Consider the following 25,413-nt stretch of genomic DNA (forward strand, 5'->3'; position numbering starts at 1 on the left):
TTGCACAATTACACAATTACACAATGTCATCCCTTCTCTTTCTACTTTTCTTATTATGTTTTCCTTTAGTGAAGCAAACGTAAATTAAAGACATGATGTTTTCATTTTAACATTGTTTTATCTTTAATTTTAACTCTTGGTAGTGCACTAGTATATATGTACACAAAGTGTGGGGATATTAACACGACAATGAAAGTTTTTTGGGGATGAAATATAAGAATTTGTGCACGTGGAGTGGTACCATTGTAGGACTAGCCATAAAAAATATACTCAAAATAAAAAAATGAAAACATAATTTTTTCTACAGTTTGTTGAAAAAGCAATATGTCTTTATATAACATTTTTTTTATTAATTTATCTATCAAGTTTTTTTCCATAAAAAAACAAATAAAACTTAAAAAATGTACATTATTGAATTCAAATAAAATCAAATATATTTGTCTTGTGTTGAAATTCGAGATGAAATGTTACATTTGTGATTAAATTTCGAGTTTTATCGATATATTTTCTACTTGCTCAATATATATTTTGGAAGTCATATTCACTTGAGGTAATAAATTGATGTGGCATAGTAAAAAATTCGTTGTGGATATGATGTGACTGTCTATTCTCCTTTATGTTTATGCTTAGCTAGCTTATACAACAAGATCAATTTATCAATAATTAAGGCCAAAGTTATCAAATATAATTTCTTATAAAAACCCGAATACCATATTTATGCCAACACATATCATATTATAATTGTTTGAAAGGCTATTCCAGTTTTTTACGGGCTAGCTCGCACGAAGAAGGTTCATCATTTGGCATAGGGAGCCACTGACCTAACCAAGCCACTACATGATAGTTAAACATTGGTAAGATGTTTTAAAGGATTTATTATATTTTACTATTCGATTAAACATAAGAATATTTCAATGACTTAAAATGGAAGAAATAAACTGAATTCTTTCGTGTGATTTAGAAAGAACATTTCATTTGGAAAAAGAGATGCATGTATAGGATGCATCATGTTAACTTTGAATATGAGAAAAGAATGTTAGGGAAAACATTATGTATAGGATGCATCATGTTAACTTTGAATATGAGAAAAGAATGTTAGGGAAAACATTTTAAAAAAAAACACTACTTGAAGGTAAAGCAATCTTAAAAAAAAAGTAAGTTGAATATTTCTTGAGACGTGCACAAGTTAATGCCTCTTCGTCCCTCATTTTATATTTTCTTTAACGCTAAGGGTTTACATGTCTACCACTTTCCATTTAATATGGATATCACAAAAGAGAGAGAAGATATGGAAGAGATTAATCATTTTAGTCATAGCCATCCGTTAAAGTTGGTCAACATGGAGACAATTCTAGGTGCTAATTTTGATAGCCGTGGTGGTGGTGGTGGTGAAGAGAAAGAGAAACCAGGTGTAATTGGTTGCTATGCATGTCAAAACCCTATATCAAGTGGCTTTGCATATGGTTGCACTCAATGTCGTCATTTTATGCATAAAAAATGCTCACAAGTTGCGGCTGTTCTCAATCTTCCTTCGATATATGAGCATCCTCTAACGGTATTCGATTTCGGATATACAAAATCCGCATCCTGGTCGTGTTATGTTTGTCGCAATCAATGTAAAATTAAGGGGTTTTGTTATTGCTATAGCACTCACACTGTATTTAATGCTTGCATCGATTGTTGTCTTATTGAGATTGCTCGCAAGGCAGAAGCTGATGCTATCAAGGAGGCGGGAAGGATCAAGATTGAACACAATGGCCATCCACAACACATTTTAACCCTCCAATTAAGGTCTGCTTCATTTCGGTGTGATGCTTGCAACACTAAGGATGAAGGCTTCTTCTATCTTTGTGATAGTTGTGATTTCATGATCCACAAGACTTGTGCTTCCTTAGCACCTACAATCCAACTACCCCATCACCCCAATCACGAACTTGTTCTCATCTATTCGCTTCCAGAAAAAGTCTTTAAATTTGCATATTATTGTGAATTTTGCAGCATATACATCCGACGGAATGACTGGCTGTATCATTGTGCCAACTGTAGATATTTTGCCCATATCAAGTGTGCCCTAACTGCAGAACAACCTTGTATTCAAAGGTAAAACTTGTTTTTTTTTTTTGTGTGTGTGTGTGTGTTTGTGAATGCTTAATTGTTCTAAACAAGAATATGTGATTTCAGAGATGGTCCGAGTACTTCTACAGTTGATGAGGATGAAAATGGCTTGCTACATTTTCCCATGTTAGATGAATTTACAGATCCATTAAAACTACTACATTCTGAAAAATTGACTCAAGATGATGATGATGAAAAAACTGAGCATCAGCATTGGAGTCATGAACATCCATTAATCCTTCATGTCCAACCTCAACCTAACAGCATGTCTGATTGTAGTGATCCAATAGAGGTATGTCACGGGTGTGTACAACCCCTCTCCCTTCCGTACTATAGTTGCAAAGATGGATGTTCTTTCGCTCTCCACAAATATTGTGCCGAGTTACCACTCAAATTACAACATCCACTTCACCCAGATCATTCACTTGTCTTGATAAACACATGGGGGCATGAAAAGCACAATGAATGCAATGGCTGTTATAGCGATGGCAACACATTTTTATACAGATGTGAAACTTGCAAGTTCTACCTTGATGTCAACTGTGCATTTCTACCCAGAACCATCAAACATAAATCCCACAAGCATCCTCTTATCCAAGTTATTGATCCTCGACCACTTTGTAACGCTTGCGACATGTGGTCTGAGGGTATAAGCTATGCTTGTAAGGCTTGTAGCTTCATATTAGGCATGCATTGTGCAATGAGGTCGCCATATTCCCTTGGTCATAGGTATTGCAAAGGACATGAAATTCCATTGACGTATCCCCCGGTCATGGATCATCCTGAAGATTTCTTTTGTGATATGAGAATGAAATGCACCCCAAATTCCCCCTCTATTATTGTGGCAATTGCAAAAATTCTTTTCACCGTCAATGCATTAGTCGAATCGATTATTATTCAAACATTTTCAAAGAAGGCACCTTGAATGTTTCCTATCACAAACATCCATTAACATTTGTTTGGAGAAAGAAAACACCCAAGTATGTGTGTTCTGTTTGTAATCAAGATGTTAATGGTTATTTGATCCTCGAATGTCGAGCAAGAGTCTGTAATTTCAATATTTGTTATCGGTGTCATCGTAGGAAGTAATGAATCCTCAATCATGTAATATGATTAGGAACTAAGGAAGGGCGTGTCATTGTTTCCATAAATAATAAAATTATATATGTTGGCTTTCTCTTCTTCTTGTCTTATATTCAAGCACTCCTTGCTCATCATAGCAAATTTGTACATATTTTCTACATGTATACCTTCTCCAAGTGTGGCTTAAAGAACCACTGCAAATCACATAACAATTTGCAATAGTACATCCAATCTGGATTCACTATATATAACAAGTTTTTCAAATAGATCCATTACATTCTTGTAATGTAATTGGAAACATGCAACCTGACTGAGGAAAAACAAAGAACAATAAGCCACAGGCATTACATCGAACACCTGGCAGGCAGAAGAGAAGACGAAATCACACATCCATAAATAGAGAAGAAAACCACTTCTGTCTTTGTAAGCAATAACAACCAACATTTCTTATATAGAGAGAGAATAGATGCATATTTAATCCTCAGTTGCCTGAAAAAGTTTAATTCGAATTATTTGTTTACTCAACAAACAAGGACCAACCGCCATTAAAGAACCTAAAAGTTTACTCGAGCAGCTCCCCTAACTCTGTGTTAAACCCCGACTTTATGATCGTATGGCTGATGCCTCCAGGGGACAAACGGGTCAAGAACTCCAATTACAGATTCATGAATCCCGCAACCACATAATAACAATAAACAGATAAGCTTCTTCTAATCAACTGCAAATATATCTCAAATCGAAAATGACGATTTAACAAAATTCACTTAGGTTTGATAGTTTGAAATTATATTACTCTCTTGGATCTCAATCAACTAAACCATGATCTGTTGTCGTTGTTTCTTCAATACTTTACTTTCTGTCATGTCATCGATCGAATGCAAATCAGAGACAATCCCTCCAAATGTGCATAAGCTATAGTGTGTGTGTGTGTGTTCGTCATATGGATACCACCAGGGAGAAATAAAGAAAATAATCCATCTGTTAGGTTTAATTATTTCCGTTTCCCCTTAAAAAATTACAATTAAATTTTTGTACAATTTTGTTTTAAATTAATCTACTAGGTGTGAGACCCATGTATTACATGGGTTTATTTAAAAAAAAGAATTAAATATAAAATTTTAACAATTTGAAAATTTTGAATTTATAAGAAAAATGAGAAAATTTTTGAATTATTAAATTTAATGAGGTTTTAATGTATTCAATACATTATATATATAAACAATATCTAATAAATATCTTACATATATATTACCTTAAATATTAAATGTGGAATTTTAATTTATCAAAATGAAAAATACAATGAAATGACAAGTGGAAAATAGAAAATTTAAAAATTTTAGAAAATGACATGTGTCCAAATGAATGAGAAGAGGACATGTGGCAAAAAAAACCTTCATTTATTAGAGTAGATCTGTAAAGCTTTTCTCCGAAGAATAAACAAATAAAACTTACGACAAAGTCCATTATGAAATCCATTATATATGTCTTTTGTTGAAATTCACGGTGTTACATAATGTAAGTAGTCAACTCAAGTCTAAGTAGTCAGCCCAGTAAGCTGTCAACCCAACAACTTAACTTGCTTGAGTCAGCCGAGCAACTTAAGTTAATTAACCCAACTGTTTTAGCCCAAGTTAAAAGGCCCATGTATCTTATTATGTAATATTTAGTAAAGAGAGGTAGGGGTTTAGAGAACATCAGGTATTGTAAAGGAAAAAGTGAGGTCAATTGTTTAACCTAATACAAAAGGTTTTATTTCTTTCGGTGTGGATGTAGGCAAGCTTGTTGAACCATGTAAATTTGTTGTTATTCTCTATTTACTTCCGTCTTTCTTGGTTATTTTCATTGTTTGTTTTTGGGTCAAAGGGCAAAAACGAGAATCTTACTAAACAAGGTTAGTTGTTGTCAATTTTTTGTTTTCTGCTGAAGCAACATTATATTTATCTTTATTTTTTTTTTCTAAAATGGCAAGCAATATGTTAAGAAAAAGAGGCCAACGAGAGCAAAGAGAACACCGAACTGAATGTAATGTATAAACCCTAAAATCTATATCAGCATGCATGAGATATAGCAACGATCTTATATAAAAGGCCACCAAAAAAATAAATGGACCTTTAGAATGGCTTTGTAAAAGGCAAACAAATCAGGAGCACCGTCCGTCCATAACCAGAGGAACTACCAACTAACATCATCAAAGCAACTTCCTAAACTTGAGAGATAGCATAGAGATTCTTCAAAACAACCAAAAACCGCTACAAACTCTACAGTTGGTCAAGAAGCACCGGTATAACATGTTCAAATTGACTTCTACAAGACCTCCTAAATAGCAACGAACTTCATGTTTGTAAAAATAATCCCCCTTAGGGTTGCATTATATTCTCATCGGTATATATACAAAATACAATATATAAATAAATACATTAAAACTCCCCCTCACTTCACGGTTCCCGAATGTTTAAACTGTCACGTAAATCCAAAAATAGTGGTGTAGGTAGTCGTTTGGTGAAGATATTTGCAAACTGATGAGTCGACAGAAGATGCAACACACGAACCTGACCTATGGCAACGCGTTCCCTAACAAAATGTAAGTCTATTTCAACATGTTTGGTTCTTTGGTGTTGAATTGGGTTAGAAGCTAAGCACACGACACTCAAATTATCACACAAACACAGTTGTAGATTGAGTTAGAGGGCACAAAAGTTCAAGAAGAGATTTTGAAGCTAAGCAGTTTCAGCAACTACATTAGCTACCCCTCAATACTAAGCTCATTCACTTGACTTGATAAACACATGGGGACAACTACTATACATTCAAAGATTTTTGTAGCTATGGCAACATGTTTTTATATAGATGTGAAACTTGTGAGTTCAACCTCGATGTCAACTGTGCATTTCCACCCAAAACCATCAAACATAAATCCCACAAACATCCTCTTAAACAAGTTATCGATCCGAATCCTCTTTGTAACTCTTGCAACATGTGGTTTGATGGTTTAAGATATGCTTGTAATGCTTGTAACTTTATATTAGATATGTATTATGCAATGGGATCGCCAAATTCCTTAGTCATAGTGTAACAACGTAAATTTTCAAAACAATTTTTCATTTTTAAAACATACATTTACTCATAAAATATTGTCAAAACATATTGTATCAAATGTTATCATCACAAAACATCTCCCCAGAATCTCAAACATAAACTCCATAAGTGTGTACGAATCATGTCGGCGCCTTCCCGCGCTCATCACTGGTACCTGAAACACATATCACAACAACTACAACAACTGTAAGCATAAAAGCTTAGTGAGTTCCCCAAAATACCGCATACAACAAACACGCCACTCGAGGCTATAATACGACCTTCCGGTCGATGTGTCTCAGCGGGACCCTCCTGTCCCGTAGCTCGTTGGACCCTCTGGTCCAGTCATAGCTCGTTGGGCCCTCCGGCCCGGTCTGTATCGTTGGACCCTTAGGTCGGGTCTGTAACATCATACAACATACATATAACACATAGCACATAATCTCATACATAACACATAAGACCCTCTGGTCTACACAATATACCACTCTAGGTAACGTATAGTGAGAAGACTCACTTCGGTGTCTCGGTAAGTGTCTGCCTCGGTAGAAATGTGATCTAGCCTCCGCCTAATCACATAAAGTAAATACTCTCATAAATACAACTGTACTCAACCCTAAAGGTCAACAAGGTCAACGGTCAAACTTTGACCCGACTCGTCGAGTGCACTAGGGCGACTCGACGAGTCTACACGCGTCCACTGACTCTCTTAGTCCCTCTCTTGGCACGTCGAGTACTTCCCCTAACTCGACGAGTTCCACCTGGCATGAATCGCAGGGCCACCCCGACTCAACTCGCCGAGTCTCAAGAACAACTCGGTGAGTTCCAACTTGAACTCAGACTCCCCTAACTCTCCCTGACTCACCGAGTTATTCCCCAACTCGGCAAGTCCACTCACTGAGTGATTAACGGGCAATCTTCATACTACTCGCCGAGTCTGTTCTTCGGACTTCGCGAGTTCATGCCATGCACAAACTCTATACAACTCCTGAGGTCAGATCTGTTCGATACAATCATAGATCTAGCCTTCCCAAGCATGATAATCACGTAAAGTTCGGACCTTGGCACTCATATAACATCTAAATGGTCCAAAATGGTGATTTAGCCCCAAAAATGACATCCCAAGCTCATGGCTCCCAAATGACTCATAAAGCTCCAAGGGTTAAGGCCTCTGGACCTCTTTGGGTCCAGGTCCATAACACAAACTCGAGAAGGGACCAAATGCTCTACTTAATCAACCTCTAAAAGGGTTAGAAAACCCTAACCTTAAGAATCAACACCAAAATTGAAGAAGGTCTGAGAATAATACCTCAATACAATCTCTACGAGCTCAAAAACAACCAAAATCGCACCTCCTTCAGCCTCCTCTTGCCTTGGTCACTTCCTTCTTGCAAAAACACCCACAAAAGGATCAAGAATGGCCTCTCCTTCCTCACAAACGCTCTAGATCTCTTAGGGTTTCTCTCTGGGGGTTGGTGGCCGCAAATGACGGCCCTAAGACCCTTTAAATAGGTCTTAAACCCTAGAAATTAGGGTTTCATTAAACAGCATGGACTCGCCGAGCGCCGAGTCCAGCTGTGAACTCACATGCGAATCCGCGACCCTACTCGGCGAGTTTGGACGCCAACTCGCCGAGCCTCCCCACAACACCCAAAAATAAAAGAACAAATTATAATACCTGAGAACCCGGATGTTACACATAGGTATTGCAAAAGACATGAAATCCCATTGACATATCCCCCGGTCATCGATCATCACGATGGTTTCTATTGAGATATTTTTGAGATGGAAATGCACCCCAAGTTCCCCATGTATCATTGCCGTGTATGCAAATATTCTTTTCACCTTGATTGCATTAATGGAGACGATTATTATGCAAACATTTTTGCACAAAGGCTCCTTGAATGTTTCATATCACAAACATCCGTTAACATATGCTTGGAGAAAGAAAACGACCAAGTATTTGTGTTCTATTTGTGATCAAGATATTAATGGTTTTTTTATCCTCGAAAGTCAGGCTAGAGTTGTAATTTTGTTAATGATTTCATCGTAAGCAATGAATCATCAATCATGTAATATGATTAGGACCTAAGGAAGGGGATTTCATTGTTTCCATAAATTACTTCTATATGTTCACTTTCTCTTCTTCTGTGTTTTAAATTCAAACAGTTTTTTCTCATAGCAATTACATTTTCAATTTGTATGACTTCTTCGGTGCGACTTTAATTAATCTTGGCTTAATTCTTATTTGAATGAAGAAAACACATGTCCCATATGTAGATAAATTGTTATCCTGATCTGATGCTCCAAAAATAATGAGTTTGTAATAGGTATCAAGAGTTAGCAACTTGATAAGATATTCAAATAACTGAAGAATTCTTATTTGAATTATGTAATAAACCTAGTTAATGACCTATTAATCATACAATATTGTCACATTCAAAAATCCGTCAATGATATTTGAACTAGTTACACACAAGACTTGACTAAGGCATGTGAGTTTATATAATGGAAATTGAATACCATGACTTACTAGGTTTCATTAACACGAGTAATCACATTCAAATATCAGTCAATGATATTTGAATTAGTTATACACAAGAAGGTTCTTGATACAACACAGGTTTACTAGGACTCTGTGGTCATTTTTTGAAGTTGTAAACATAAATTATTAATTAACAAAAAACAGTGCATCTTTGAAATCCATGATTGAAGCTTTTTTTTTCATAGATAAAACCCACATAAATGGATTAAATGACGAATGTAAATTCACATGCTTGTGTTCTTTGTTTATATGAACTTAACTAAAGAAAACCAAAGATCAATAAGAGGCAAGCATTCGATCAAGCACTTGGTAAGCAAAAGGTGAAAGTACACATCCACTGATGGAAAAGAAAAAGCGACATCTGTTTTTTACGCAAGAAAATAATGGCGCCAACAAAAAAATTTACATAAAGAATCGAAATCCATGACCACATTCTCTTCTCTCCCTCTATCTTCAGACACTTCTCTGTTGGTGAATCGGAATCCATGACCAAGTGAAAATTTTCTTGAGTTTCCTAACAACTTCTATAGTAGAAATATGCAAAACCAATGGAAAAATCAACAAAATTCACTCGTAATTGCTACTTAATGGTTTCATCAACGACCAACAACTTGTATCTATAAATTTGCTGCATCAGTTACACTCATAAGATACTGATTATTCTATTCTACTATTAAACCAATGCGAAAATCCCTCCATGCTAGCTTGCTTTAAACCCTCTGATTAGAGTTTACGCTAGGAGCTCAACTCATGAAAACACCTTCGATTTCTATAAAAGAATCGTAACATCAAATCATAAACCTGATAATTACACATTTACGTTCTTGATCAAGTCTGCTGTGCAGTTATTGGATAAGGATTTGGGTGTGACTGTACATGTGATTGGATTGAAATAGGATTTTTGATGGAAACCCACATATTCAAAGAGAGTCAATTAATTTGTACACTGAAATGGGTTTTCTTGGGGAGTTAAAGACTTGTTTTTTAACATCCACGACCCATATTTGGTAGCTCATACAACAATGACGATTGCTTGTGTAAGATTAGGAAATATCGAATTCACACACCAACTGTTTAATAAAATTCCCAACTGAGATGTCATCGCCTGGAATGGGATGATAGCAGGGAATGTGATTTGAGGAGCCTTAGAAAGGGCTATAATTGTTTAATATGATTGAAATGAACGGTTTGAAAGTTAAAAGAAGCCCCATATATATATTAACCACAGAGGACTACAAAGTACAAATTAACACAACTCTTGGTAGTGCACTAGTCTATATGTACACAAAGTGTGGGGACATTAACACGGAAATGCAAGTTTTTTGGGCAATGAATTAAAAGAATGTGTGCACGTGGAGTGGTGCCATTGGAGGACTAGACATAAATTGTTATGTCATAGTATCTTGACCTTTTCACCCTTGCACGAAAAAGAAAACATCACACCAAATGAGTCACTTTTGCTTCCAATCTTGTCTTTGTAAGTTACGCAACAAGTAAATGTGATGAAACTTTGTTCTATTTAACAATGATCCAGAAGTGTCAACAAAGGGAGATATTGAACAAGATGAACAAGAAGTATGGTCTTTCGTTCCAGTTGAAACCCTTGAATTCATAATATCACAGTGAATTTTAAAAGACAACATTCACACACACGATCATGGGGTGTTCTATTGTTTGAGTTTATCAGGGTGGCTTGGGGTTTATGACCCGCATGAGTTGAGAACTACCAACAGGGGCACGGACATTAAACTTCATTTTGGAGCATGCTAAAGTAGATATTGTTTTTGTCCAAGATAAAAAGAAGTTAAACAAGTGCATCTAATCGATCAGTGAAGGATGTCTTTGAAGATCATCTGGTCTGGCTAGTTACCATTAGTTCCTCTCTCTATAGTCGAGCTAGTAAAACGAGATGAGTTTCTATTACAGGGATTCTTTTATTAAGACCTTTCGGGTAGATAGCCCTATTGAATGAAGGTTGAACACCAACCCGCCTGGAAAGCTAAGAGTCGGCAAAGACCTAGCTGTCGAGGAATGAAAGAAGTCGAGAGAATTACCAATGTTAATTTCTCCGTAAAATTGGTATGTTTGTTTAGTTGAGTGCACGAAGTTTTATTCATCAATATTGTAATAAATAGCATATATGATTTATTATTTTATAGCGCAAAAGTCACTATATTTTAGTTATTGTTTTAATTTTGATGGTATGAATGTAATGTCACTAATTAGTGATGCGTCATCATGTCATGTCATCAAAAAGTATAACTTGAGCATGTCGTTTTAATTGGAAACCAGGTAAAGGTAAGAAGACATGTTAAGTTGTAAACATTGAAATAAATTACAAAAAAATATATTTTCAAAATAAGAAAAAATGAAAACACAATGTTTTTTTATGCAGTTTGCCCAAAAAACAATGTGTTTTTATATAACATTTTTCATTAATTTATCTATCAAGTTTTTCTCCATAAAGAAACAAATAGAACTTCAAAAAAAATCCATTATTGAAGTCAATTAAAATCAAATATATTTGTCTTGTGTCGAAATTTGAGATGAGATGTTCCATTTGTGATTAAATTTCGAGTTTTATCTAATAAAGTATATATTCTTTACTTGCTCAATTAAATATCTTGGAAGTCGTATTCACTTGAAGTAATAAATTGATGTGGAATAGTAACTTAGTTTTTTTGGTGATGATGATGCGAATGTCTATTTTCCTTGACGTGTAAGCTTAGCTAACTTATACAACAAGTTCAATTTATCAATAACTAAAGCCAATGTTATCACATATAATTTCTTATATAAACCCAGATACCATATTTATGCCAACACATATCATATGATAATTGTTTGAAAGGCTATTCTAGTTTTTTACGGGCTCCCTGGAAGAAGGTTCACCATTTGGTATGAGGGAGCCACTACCCTAACCAAGCCACTAGGTGATAGTTAGACACTGGTTAGACGATTTAAAGGATTTATTATATTTTACGATTCGATTAAACATAAGAATATTTCAATGAATGAAAATGGAAGAAAGAAACTCAATTCTTTTCGTGTGTCATGTGATATAGAAAAAAGTTTCCATTTAGAGAAAGAGATGCATACATAGGATGCATCATGTTAACTTTGAATATAATAAAAGAATCTTAGAAAAAGCATTTTAAAAAACACTACTTGAAAGCAAAGAAATCTTGACTTCAGAACTCAAACACCAGCAATCTTAGTACCTATTTGTTTGCATATACAAAAGGGCCATCACTTTTGTATCTTCTATAACTCTGTTAGTCCTCTTTGTCATCATATAGCCAAGGAGTTCAGGGGGAAAACTGTTGGAAATATGCAATGACTGCACTTATGGTATTAGCTATGCTTGTAAGCAAGAAAATAATAAGGCTAACACATAAAAAAATACATAAAGAACTTGGGATTGTCAAGTTAACTTGTCATGGATTTCTCTTAACAGGACAAATTTAACTCCTATGATTTATGAAATAACTGTGAAATAAACATCACTAACAAGCTGCTTCTCTGCCATCGTTTCCTGATGGGAATTAAATTCAGATTTGGGGAAGATTGAGCGTCTGTATAAATCTTGAACTTAAATTACAGTTCATGAAAACACATAATCTGGACTTGAAATTACCTGAAATTACTCTCATGCTTTTGTGCTATTTAAACTTCAATTATTTCTAATAATGTGATCTCTCACTTGCTTATTTAAATCATTAAAACCAAAGTTGTGAAATATAATTTGACATAAAATTATAAAAAGCATATAAACTCTGAAATATATCATTTGTTAGTTGTTTGAAAGGCTAGCTACCAGATGCCTTTTTTAAGGTATGATAAAATCATCTCACATTTTTACCATGGTCATGTCCAACGCTGTTTGTAAAAGGGTTGAGGTTTATAACAATCGAAATGGTATAAGATGGTAATATATTTGGACATTACACTGTCATAAATTGTTACTTTATTAGACTTAACGTATGATAAATAAGTAATATAATTAAATTCTTCAAAAAAATAATCTTATGTATTTGACAACCAGTTTAATCTATTTAAAGAATATTATTATAGTATAGATTTTTCTTTTACAGCAGCAACGAAACATTCATTTACAACAGCTCTAGGAAGAATCTAGAGAAGCAAACAAGGCATTAATTACATATTTTGAAAGAGAAAGGTCAAATTGTTCCTAAACATCCAAATGCCCCCCACAAACAGCATCCGACCACCAAAGACCCACTCTATACCAAAGTTGTTGGGAGAGATAGGAATCTTGGAATAGATGTCCAAATTCCATCTCAGAGTGATAATCTCCAAATGAAGACATATATTTTAATAGTGGAAAGAGAATTCCAGAGGGTAATCGAGCTAAAGGATTGGAGATAGGATTAATTGATCAATTAACTTTATAAACGATCTAACAGTGAACTCATCAAAGCAAAATCCAATAGCCAACCTATCAGCTTGATTTCCTACCCAAAAAAACGTATTCAAACATTACCCACTTTCCATTATGAAGAATCTAGAAGGATTAGAGCTGATAAAACCCCCATCTGGACCATTGATTGCATTGATGACCTCGACCAATTTAAAATTTTGATCATAGAGGACACTACATCGCCATTTTGCTAGAAGGGCTCAGTTAGCTCCAAAAAGGCTACCAAGAAATCTCTTCTTAGGGTTTTTAGGGATTAATGACCATCTTTGGAGTTTTAAACGAGGAGACATAATACGTACGTGTAAATGAATATGAATATATTGTGGAGCTAGAGTATTTTTTGAAATACAAACATCACTGAAATCAAATTATCTAGGTGATTTTTTTTTCCTTTTTAATTTTTTATACAGATCAATTCAAGTGGTTGTGGAAACATTAATAATACAAATAATAAAAGCATTGGCAAGACATGTTAAACGAAATCTTTGTTGTTACTTTTCAATTAAGATCAAAAAGTAATCAATGTATTAAGATAAAATGAAGAAATCCAATACTTTTCGTGTTATATAGAAAGAAAATTCTTATTGGAAACAGAGATGTTTGGTAATTTTAACTTGATATGTAAGAAAAGGATGTTGTAAATATCATTTTAAAAACTATACTTGGAATCAAAGCGATCTAAAAAACTCAAGTTCATTTCTCTAGTTGTGGAAATGGTATTTTGCATCTATCTCGTTTTCTATAAATTTTAGGGTTTAACATATGTCATTTTTCATGAGAGAGAGAGAGAGAGAGGATATGGAAGACATTAACCATTTTAGTCATAAAGACCATCCATTAATGCTTGTCAACATTGAGACGATTGTTGGTGCTAGTTTCGAAAATGGTGATGAGAAACCAGAAGCCATAAGTTGCTACGCATGTCATAAACACATATCAAGTGGTTTTGTCTACGGTTGCACCCAATGCCGTTACTTTATGCATAAAGCATGTGCACAACTTCCGCCCACTATTGACCACCATTCCTTATATAAGCAACCTCTTACACTAGTCGATTGTAAAGCCATGCATTTCAGAACTTGGCGTTGTGACGTGTGTCGTCAAAACAAAGTTTTAGGGCTTTTCTATTTCTTTATGAGACATGACAACATTTATTCGTTTACAGCTTGCATTGATTGTTGTGTTGTTGAGCTTGTTCGTAAGGCAGAAATCGATGCTATCAAGGAGGAGGCAAGGATCAAGATAGAACATGAAGGACACCCACAACACACTTTGACCCTCCAGTTAAGACCTGGTGCATTCCGTTGTGATGCTTGCAATGCTAAGAATGAAGGATTATTCTATCAGTGTGATAGTTGTGACTTTTGGATCCACAAGACGTGTACTTCCTTAGCCCCTACCATCCATTTCCCCAACCATCTTGATCACCCACTCACTCTTGTCTATTCTCTTCCAGAAAAGTTCTTTAATTTCTCATATTATTGTGAAAGTTGCAACATATATATCCGATGGAATGAGTGGTTGTACCATTGTGCAAACTGTAGATATTTTGTGCATATCAAGTGTGCCTTAGACACAAAGCAACTTTCAACTTCAAGGTAAAACTTTTTACTTTTTTTTTCTTTTTGTGTTTGCGAATGTTGTTTTAAATAAAAATATGTGGTTATAGAGGTAATCCAAGTACATCTGCCACGGAGGAAGACATAAATGATTCGTTGCATTTTCCCATGTCACAAGTTTTTACGGATCCACTGAAATTACTACATTTTGAAAAGACAAGTCAAGATGATGATGGAGAAACTAATATTAACCATTGGAGTCATGGTCATCCTTTAATCCTTAATGTTGAACCTTACCCTAACACGTCTGATATCAACTGTAGTGATCCGATAGAGGTATGCCATGGGTGTGTACGACCCCTCTCCTTTCCATACTATAGTTGCAAAGATGGATGTTCATTCATTCTCCACAAATATTGCGTTGAGTTACCACTCAAATTACAACATCCACTTCACCAGGATCATTCGCTTGACTTGATAAACACATGGGGACAACAAATTTACTGTAGATGCAATGGTTGTGGTAGCTTTGGCAACACGTTTTTATACAGATGTGAAACTTGCAAGTTCAACCTCGATGTCAATTGTGCCTTTCTACCTAGAACCATCAAACACAAATCCCACAAGCATCCTCTTATCCAAGTTATGGATCCTGACCCTCTTTGTAATGCTTGCAACATGTGGAATGATCATATAAGCTATGCCTGTAAGCCTTGCAACTTCATATTGGACATGTATTGTGCAATGAGATCACCAGATTCCCTTGGTCATAGGTATTGCAAAGGACATGAAATTCCATTGACATATCCCCCAGTCATGGATCATCCTGAAGATTTCTATTGTGATATTTGTGAGGAAGAAATGCACCCCAAGTTACCCCTCTATTATTGTGGAAAATGCAAAAATTCTTTTCACCTTTATTGCATTAATCGATTTAAGCGTTTTGCAAACGTTTTCCACGAAGGCACCTTCAATGTTCCCTATCATAAACATCCATTAACATATGTCCGAAGAAATAAAACGCCCAAGTATGTGTGTTGTAATTGTAATCAAGATATTAATGGTTGTTTGATCCTAGAATGTCAGAGTAGAGTCTGTAGTTTCAATATATGCTTTGAATGTGATTATAATAAGGAAATGGGTCCTTAATCATGTCATATGATTAGGAACTAAGAAAGGGCCATATATGTCATTGTTTCAATAAATTATGAATATATATATATATATATATATATATATATATATATATATATATATATATATGTTGGTTTTCTCTTCTTCTTGTCTTATATTCAACAACTTAGTGCTCATAGCAAACTTACACATATTTTCAAAATTGTATACACCTTCTCCAAGTGTATCTTAAAGAACCATCAAATCACATAACAATTTGCAATAGTAGATCTGATCTGGATTCACTATGTGTAATAACTTTTTCAGTTAGATCCATTATATTCTTGTATTCTAATTAGATACATACACCTGACTGACTGAAGAAAAAGAAAGAACAATAAGCCACAGGCATTACATCAAGCACCTAGTAAGCAAAATATGAAATTAATCACGCATCAACTCTACCACCAGCTGTCGAATTTTGGATCCATAAATAAGTCCCAAAAATACTTCTCTATGTACAGGTTCCATGTGTGGTAAGAAGTAGTTGCCAACACTAAAAATAAATTGTGGTAGAAAGTCATATGATTGTGTTGTATGTGGATATAAACTTAACTAAAGAAAATCAAAGAGGAATAAGCATTTCATCAAGTACATGCTAGGCAAAAGGTGAAAGTACACATCCACTAATTGAAAAGAGAGCGACCTCAGTTTTTTATGCAAGAAAATGATTAGGCCAACACAAAAATCAACATAAATAATATACAAATGGCCATACGTGGAGTTCTTTATTCTAGCTCAAATTATCAGTTTACAAATCTAATGGATTTTTCTTAACAAATTTCCAATTTGCTACCAACAAAAACGATTATTTACAGCTTAACCGTTGCTCCATTTCAGAAAATTACCATCTACCAAAACATGCAATCAAGCGTTCACTTGTTTAATTAAGAACATTCTTTCTAAATATATTTCTAAAATCTATTTAGAAAGTTTTAAGAGAAAGTGAACTCCAAAATATCATCTCTAAACAATCAAAACACCTGTAGACTAACCGGGGTACGCTTTAAATTTGATTACCCCCTTGTTTCTGCACCAATTTCAATTTTTTTTTGTCACTTGGGGTTGCTCTGTTTCTTACTTTTGCTTAACATTTGGGGCTACTCTGTTTTTCAAAGAGAAAGACCTAAAGAAAATTGGAGTTATGCTTTATCTCATACTTGAATTCCTCCTTTTATTCCGACAACCTCATCCACTAAGTTAACGGTTTCGATTCAAATCTCAATATGTTACAGAAACATATCGATAAATGATAAATCATACCCTTAGTTCATTACTTAAATATTTTCATAAAACTGAAACATTCATGACATATGTTAATGAAACCATAGCAAATTTTAAATGGTCAAGTATGCGTATAATAGCAGCCAAATATTATTGTTATCGTTGTTCTAATAATCATTTAAGTTGAAGTAAATAGTTGTTGTTTAACGGGAAGAAAGGAAATTTGAGTATTTCACTTAAAAACATACATTTTTATTAAAGTGTGTGCCTATTAAAATATTGCATATTTATTTGGGCTAAATGTAAGAAATAGCAATATAGTTTTATTTTTCTGTTTATAACATCCTACTTCCGTTTCTTCCTATTATGACATTTTACTTTCATTCTTATTTGGACTTTTGTATTTTGGAAATGAAACCCAATTATAGAACCATACTTGAAATTCTTTCCATATCAAGAAACTATTCTTCAAATTATCTACCGGGTTATAGCCTTAAAGTTTTGTATTCGGATGAATTTTCTTGCACTTAAACTTCTTTTGTTTCGCTAAAACCCGATCGATAATTTGAAGAATGCTATCTTAAGCTTCTTTTTTTTCGCTAAAAGCTTGTTTCTTGCTTATGCAGCCACCAAGAAAGCGACCTCTACATGATCCATCAAGTATCTGTTGACAAACAATAGAAAGATGTGTTAAAAGATTTCTTGTTTTTAATTTTAAATTAAGCATAAATGTAACAATCAAGGAATTAAGATAAGAGAAAATAAACAATATGGATATTCTTTTCAACAAAGAAATATATGAAACGTAGAAATTCCATCATTAAAATCAGATCAACTCCCTTAGAGTATTGGGTATGGGCAACATGTTATAACACCATTTTGGTGCCACATCACCCATAGTATTATAACACCAAATTAGGAAATCATTGAAATTTGAATACATGCACTAGCCGGCCATTGATACATTGTCAAAGCTTATAAAATACCATAACCTTCTCATTGATGTAATTAAGGCATAGGAGTTTAGGTAATGGAAACTAAATACCATGACTTGCTAGGTTTCAATTACATAACATGAGGAATCACATTCAATCTCCAATCAATGGTATTTGAATTTGTCATACACAAGAAGGTTAGTGATACCACATACATTTGCTAGGTTTTTGTCATCTTTTTGTTGAAGTTGTAAACATAAATTAATAATAAAAACATTGAAAATCATTGAAAGCTATGACTGAAGCTTTTTTCATACATAAAACTCCATATTAACTGAGTGATATAAAGTCATAGTCTATCTAAATATGTTTCTGAAAAATATTTAGAACGTTTTAAAAAGAAGCAGGCTCCAAAATCACATTTCTAAACCATCAATATACCTGTAGAATAATTGGGGTAGGATTCAAATTTGATTACCCTTTGGTGCTGCTCCAATTTTGGATTTTTGTTGTCATTTAGGGTTGCTCTGTTTCTCGATTGTGCTTAACATTTGGGGCTACTCTGTTTTTTCAAACAGAAAGACCTGAAGAAGAATTAGAGTTATGTCTTATCTCATACTTGGATTCCTTATTTATTCGAGCTACCTCATCTTCTAAATTAGGGGATTCGACTCAAACTCAATATCTCACAGAATTACGTCATTACTCAAATTTTCCAACTACCTTAAAGCTCTTTTCTTGATTTTATTACACAAAATTAGGTCATTACTCAAATATCCTCATAAACAGAAATACCCATGACCTATGTTCGTTTGTCATGAGAATAGAACCAAATATTGCATTGTTATCTTTATTCTAATAATTATGTAAGTAGAAGTAAGTATTTTTAGTTTAACCAGAAGAAAGAAAATTTAACTATTTCACTCAACAATATTCGCTTCTATTATTTCAGTTTCATTTATTTTGTCTTATAGCATCATACTTCCGTTTCTTGCTATTACTATATTATACTTTTAGATTGTATTGGCAATGGTTTTCAGTGGTGTCCAATTACATTGGCGGAGCCACTTGAGGGCCAGAGTAAGCCCAGACCTACCCTGGATTTTAATTTTTTTTAAACTAGGCCCAAATCGATTGAATCAGTAGGATCCAAAAATTCTCTTACTCCGGAAGAAGCGTGCATACTTGAGTCACTGTCCATCGTCGTTTTCAAAATCAATATTCCCCTTAATCGAAATCGCTAGTGGCCAATGGGAGTTGGAGATCAGAGCATTTGAGTAAGAACCAAGTTATTGTATGATACAAGAAACAGGTTAATGAATTATATTATGAGCAAATTTAGGTTGATTTTTGTTTTATTCTAAGCTATATGTGGAACAATGTATGTTGATTGTGTTTATTTAGGTTGTATTGGGAGTAGATAAGGTATGTCCCCCATCCCTAAGTCTTTTGTTTTAGAATCCTACTATTATTGTGTAATTTTGTTTGTCTGTTGCCATGTTGGAATCAAACAAAAGCTTAAAGAAGTACAAGAAGTTTTCTCTTTCTCTACAGGAAGTTTTCTCTTTCTCTGTAAAAATATACAAATTCTATAAAGAAAGAAAGGAAGTGGACTTTTATATTACAAGACAATATATCCTTTTTATTGATATGTCAAAAATCAAGGCACAAATACATATATATACACAATTTTGGTAACTATCATCGTCCCAAATGACACAAATGTTGAACCACTTATAAATATAAATTAATTAATCTCACCCTTTTGTTTATTTTGATGTTGCATGCCATTTTCCCTTTGAATATTAAATTAAATCCCACCCACTTGTAGGGAAAGATATAGTAGCCCCACCTTTTTTCCTTTGTTTTATTGCAGTAATTGAAAGGAGAAAGTGACAAATCATTTTTCCATTTGAATATGCATATTTCTTATATCTTTCTTCTTTCTTCTCATTCTCTTTAACCATACAAATCTGTATTTTTTATATAGCATGTTACACTTTGTTTAGTTATTGTGTTTATAGAGTTGTTGCAATTTCTAGCTGATCATAATCAAAGCATTGAAGCTGTTACTTTCAATAATGCTCCTTTGAATCTGAAGTTGACTTCACCAGATATCCAAAAGGACATTGTTCATGCAGTTGCAATTGAAGCAACGAAGCTCATTATATAAACTAAGGTATTATATAGTTAACTCACTTAAAGTCTTTTAAAACTGTACTGCTTAATAAAATGGATTAAGCCATTTCTGGGAAATCTCTAGTTTTGTCTATCAAAAACACTGACTTTGATAAGTAAGTTCTGTACTAGAAAAATTGTGCTTTGACTCTGTGTCCTATAATCTGATCCATACTTGGTACCCTTATAATGACTTAATGTATACTAAGCATAAATATACATAGATTCAGCTAGATAATAGATTGTGGGAACTCAGTTCAAGACCCCAATCCAACGAGAACAGGCAATGAGGCGGAAAACACACATCCTATTAGCTGTCGGAATCTATTAGCATATATGTATCCTATAGTGTATACATTAAGGAATCATAAGATTAGCATTATGTTCCTAACTTTTAAAAGTAGCCTTCTACCAAGACTCGATTGTTTGAAAGCAGTCTTCTACCAAGACTCTACTGTTATGAAAGCAATCTTCTACCAAGACTCTACTGTTATTAAAGCAGTCTTCTACCAAGACTCTACTGTTCCTTTGTCAACTGAAAAGTACATTCTCCCTAGTTTATAACCTATCTCGAATAGAGAATAGATTAACCTTCAAGTGTTACCGACACTTTATGAAAGTAATGGGAGAAATAAGTACCCTGATGTCGTTTATAATGACATACGGAGGTACTATCAACCTAAAAACATATGTGTGTTTTATTACGGTCATAATGTGAAAGCTGGAACCCCTACTAACCGCTCTCATGTATGGAGATTGAGGGAACCATACGCGACCCGAGCAAATCCATGCAAGCCATGTATTTCACATTAAAGTTAAATCCTGTCTGCGTGTTATCATGCTATAGCAAATTTACTTGTTTGTTATGTTCTGTTCTAGTATTGTTTGATTCTCTTCACTGTTTGTTCTGTTATGTTCTGTTCTGTTCTGATATTGACTCTTTGTGTGCTTCATTGTACTAGAAGTAATGAATAACATTCTCTTAAACTATACCTATAATAGCTTACTAATGCTCTAACTGGATTGTTACTGAAAAGACTCATTTATCTACAAATTTATGCTTATACTTTAAAAATGGAGTTTTGTATAACTATAAAGTATCATAACCTTTAGAAGAGTTTTGAAATGTTTTAACAACTTATAAATAACATAAGTAACATTTTGAAAGATGTTTATAACAACATTTACACAATTATCATTGTGTTCAACTTGTATTCCCCTCCTTAAAACAATTAAAATAGTTAAAAAGATTCATTACGGGGTATGAACTCACCTGATGTGGGTGATTCAAACGGGTATGCGCGTACGGATGAGAAGTTCCATGAATGAAGTCCCGAGACACAATAAGTCCTAAATGATATTTAAGGACACATAATGGCATGAATATAGTGTTTATAAACAACTATATGAAAGATAACACCTTCCGGGACTAGGAAACACCTTGACCAAGTGTTGGAATCACATGTGATTCAACATAGGAACGTATAAGGCACACATATGAGTTTACTACCATGAGTTCATGGCCCAAGGGAGTTTACGACCATAAACTCATGGCTACACATGTGGGAATGCAAGTATGAAAGCTAGGGAATGATTTAGGGACATTAACTCTAGCCTAGGATGAGAAAGACCACCTTCTTTGGAGTTTTTGAGGTGTTCACGGCCCAAATGAGTTTACTATCGTAAACTCATGGCCAATTATACTTATGAGGGTCCTAAAGGTCATAAGGAAGCATTCTAAATTCATGCCTAAGCCTTAGGAAGTGTTTGTGGCATCAAAACACTCTTATCTTGAGTTTACGGCCCATGGACCATTTGGTCACAAGCTTGCGGCCGTAAACACCTATGGTGTTGTTATTTTGGTTTTTTTGGGTCCTATCATGGTAAAGTGCTATGCTTGTTTCTTGGCTTGTGGAAGGAATTTAGGGCATTTTGGCACCCTAAAATGGAGTTCACGGCCCAAGAACTTTCTTGGCCGTGAACTCACTTTTGGTCCTTGATTTTTAATGATTTTGATGCCTAAAAATGTCAAAGTTTGTCCCATGTTTGGTTTCCAAGGTTTAGGGGGACATTGGGCACACTTTGGCCCTTATAAGAGAGTTTACTCTCCAAGATGTTCTTGGGCGGTAAACTCCCAAATCTTGGGGTTTTGATCCGATTTTGATGTTATAAAACATAATCTAAGCTATATAATACAACTAGATAGAAGTACTCATGATTTGGGATAAAAACCCGAAGATTCGTGAGAGAGAATTTGACTTTTCTCTAGTTGGAATTGTAGCTAATGAATGAATATGGTTCAGATTTCTATATATAGTCCTGGGATTTTTGGCAGAAAAATATTTTATTCCCGGAATGAACGCTAATATCATAGAGTTTTGGAATAACAGAGTTGCACAAAACCCAAGTGCATCCTCTCTCCTGATATCTTCTTAAGTGTAAATCCTGAATTGCTCAAACTTATCCCAAAAGTTTGAAAGTTAGCAGAAACAAACTTGGCTTCTGTTGAAGTGGATGGTTTCACTGAATGGAAATTTTTGGGTTGTCACATCATCCCCCCGTTAGAATGAATTTTGTCCCGAAATTAGCTCTCTTATCATTCCTACTGGGGTTGCGCTCTTCTGATTTGCAGAATACTCACTCGTAGACCTGGCAACTTTGCCTAGTGTTCTTGATAGGATTCATACTTGGTCCATCTATCATTACCTCATGTATACAAGCTGTATATAATTAGGATTAGTAGGACTGTCAGACGTGCGACTCCGCCCCAGGTCCACAACTCAACGGAGAACAGGAGATCGGGCGGAAACTCACATACTAGATCTGCGTAATCATACTCATATACCACCCTCGCGTATACTGTGACATCCCCAATTTCACGGCCAGAAAAGACCGATTTGTTTATGCTTTGTTTTATAAATCAGAGTAATCGTTTAAAGAAAACGGTTGTGGAATTTGTTCCCAAAATAAAATATGATAACCATTTATCAAAACATTTCTCGAAAAGAATGTATTTTTATTAAATAATAAAAACTCGGGATGTCATGTTCGTTACAGACCAAAAGCATAAACAATATAAAATAGACCTTACAATAGTTATTCAACTACTGATCTATAATCCAAAATCTCTCGTCAAGTCCACCAACTTATACCCTTGTGCCATTACCTGTAATGAAAAGAAAACTGAGTGGGTCAGGCTTGGGAGCCTGGTGAGCATATAGGGTTTTTCAAACCACAATAATATAATTATTATATTTAATCAACAAACAATCAACCCAATTACCCATCCCCATTATCTTCTTAAGGTTTTACCCTAAGAACAAACTATCCTTCATTCATTTATTCATAAGGAATTTGGCACGAATTCCATTGCTGCCAAAGCTTATTTATCAAGTACTAAATCCATAGTTATCTGGCGCTAACTCCATAGTCATCAAAGTTCACTTAACAAGCGCTAACTCCATAGTCGCCAAGGTCTACTCAACAAGCGCTAACTCCATAGTCGCCAAGGTTTACTCAACAAGCGCTAACTCCATAGTCGCCAAGGTTTACTCAACAAGCGCTAACTCCATAGTCGCCAAGGTTCATCAAATAGGCACGAAGTCACATCGTCGCCAAGGTTTATACAATAGGCGCTAACTCCATAGTCAACAGGGTTTATACAAATGGTGCTAACTCCATAGTCACCAAGGTTTATCTAATAATAGGCGCTAACTCCATAGTCACCAAGGTTTATACAAATGGCGCTAACTCCATAGTCACCAAGGTTTATCTAATAATAGGCGCTAACTCCATAGTCACCAAGGTTTATACAAATGGCGCTAACTCCATAGTCACCAAGGTTTATCTAATAATAGGCGCTAACTCCATAGTCACCAAGGTTTATACAATAGGCGCTAACTCCATAGTCACCAACTATCCCATCTACCATGTTCTACCCAACATTTTCGTAGATATAAATACTTACACAGTTTAAATCATTTAACACCTGTATAAAACTCCAATTTCCATGCCCATCTCAAATAGACAAATAACATATAAACACATAGCACGTATTTCATAGCAAATACTTCATATTTATGTGTTAGAAGAAAGTAACTACACACTCACACATATAAACAACAATATACTTAATACGCTCAAACCATACTTGTATTATTATCGTGTTTATGAAAGGTAGTATACACTCACTTGATCAGAAGATGATCGGACAGCACTACGACTTGCAGAAGTAGTAATCCACTGCAGATCTGGAAGATCTCCACAAAAATCGAACTTCTCGCGGGCAGAGCTTCGGCTCGGGAACCGCACTTCTCCGGATCTTCGGGATCTCGGGACTTGCCTCGGGGCTAGAGAATAATACCGGGGCTTCGGGGTATTTCTGGCACGCAAAACGATGCAAAACGGGAGAGAGAAGAGAAGAAATTGGCAATTGGGTCGGCTGCCCTCGCATCCTCTTTATAGGAGGCTGGAGCCTCAGAGTACGCGGGGCGTACGCCAGTACGCGGGGCGTACTGGTCCGAAAAACGTCACTGCGTGCGTCATCCGAAGCCACTTGCTGCGAATGTCGACACTTCGGAGTACGCGGCGCGTACCTCGGATCAGACCGGTGACTCCTTCGGATAATGCTTCCGAATTTCCTTTTAAATTTAAATACAAATTGATTAATAAACTTCGAAAATTCATATCTTCTTCATACGAACTCCGTTTTCGACGTTCTTTATATCCACGCGAAGGTGAGACTACGCTCTACAACTTTCGTTTAGACTCCGTCGGCTAATTTTGACTTTTATTTTTATTATTTATTTTTAATAGGCCGCGACAGAAAACTTCGTTATAAATTCATAACTTCTTCGTTTGACGTCCGTTCTCGCCTAACTTTTTATCGCTTCGATACCAACAACGAGATCTTCGATTCTCGTTTAGATTGCTAAGGCTAAATATCGCTCTAACGTAAATTCACTTTTTACGTCGCGCTGTGCCGTGCCGGTTCTGTCGCGAAACTTCGACAGGTCATAACTTCTTCGTTATAACTCGGATTTTGGCGTTCTTTATATGTACGGAAACCTTGTAACATATACTACA

General features: G+C 35.0%; 2 protein-coding genes across 5 annotated transcripts; both read left to right on the forward strand.

Annotated features, from left to right (window-relative positions):
* The first annotated feature begins 1,176 nt into the window (after nt 1–1,176).
* LOC111890541 (uncharacterized) lies at nt 1,177–3,188 on the forward strand. 4 transcript variants are annotated; one of them, XM_023886649.3, is made up of 4 exons: nt 1,177–1,555; nt 1,694–1,791; nt 1,999–2,100; nt 2,182–3,188. In XM_023886649.3, the coding sequence occupies exons 1-4, from the start codon at nt 1,190–1,192 to the stop codon at nt 3,038–3,040; spliced, it is 1,425 nt and encodes a 474-aa protein (XP_023742417.1). In that variant the 5' UTR covers nt 1,177–1,189; the 3' UTR covers nt 3,041–3,188. The 4 variants fall into 4 exon arrangements, with proteins under 4 accessions (XP_023742417.1, XP_023742416.1, XP_023742415.1 ...); XM_023886648.2 differs by having other exon boundaries at nt 1,177–1,791; XM_023886647.2 differs by having other exon boundaries at nt 1,694–2,100.
* Nucleotides 3,189–13,693: 10,505 nt separating this feature from the next.
* Nucleotides 13,694–15,994, forward strand: LOC111890492 (uncharacterized). Its single transcript, XM_023886599.2, has 2 exons — nt 13,694–14,857; nt 14,929–15,994. Exons 1-2 carry the CDS (start codon nt 14,022–14,024, stop codon nt 15,965–15,967), a joined length of 1,875 nt encoding a protein of 624 aa, XP_023742367.2. The 5' UTR covers nt 13,694–14,021; the 3' UTR covers nt 15,968–15,994.
* Nucleotides 15,995–25,413: the final 9,419 nt, after the last annotated feature.

This window comes from Lactuca sativa, chromosome 6 (genome assembly GCF_002870075.4).
Source record: "Lactuca sativa cultivar Salinas chromosome 6, Lsat_Salinas_v11, whole genome shotgun sequence".
Classification (NCBI taxonomy): domain Eukaryota; kingdom Viridiplantae; phylum Streptophyta; class Magnoliopsida; order Asterales; family Asteraceae; genus Lactuca; species Lactuca sativa.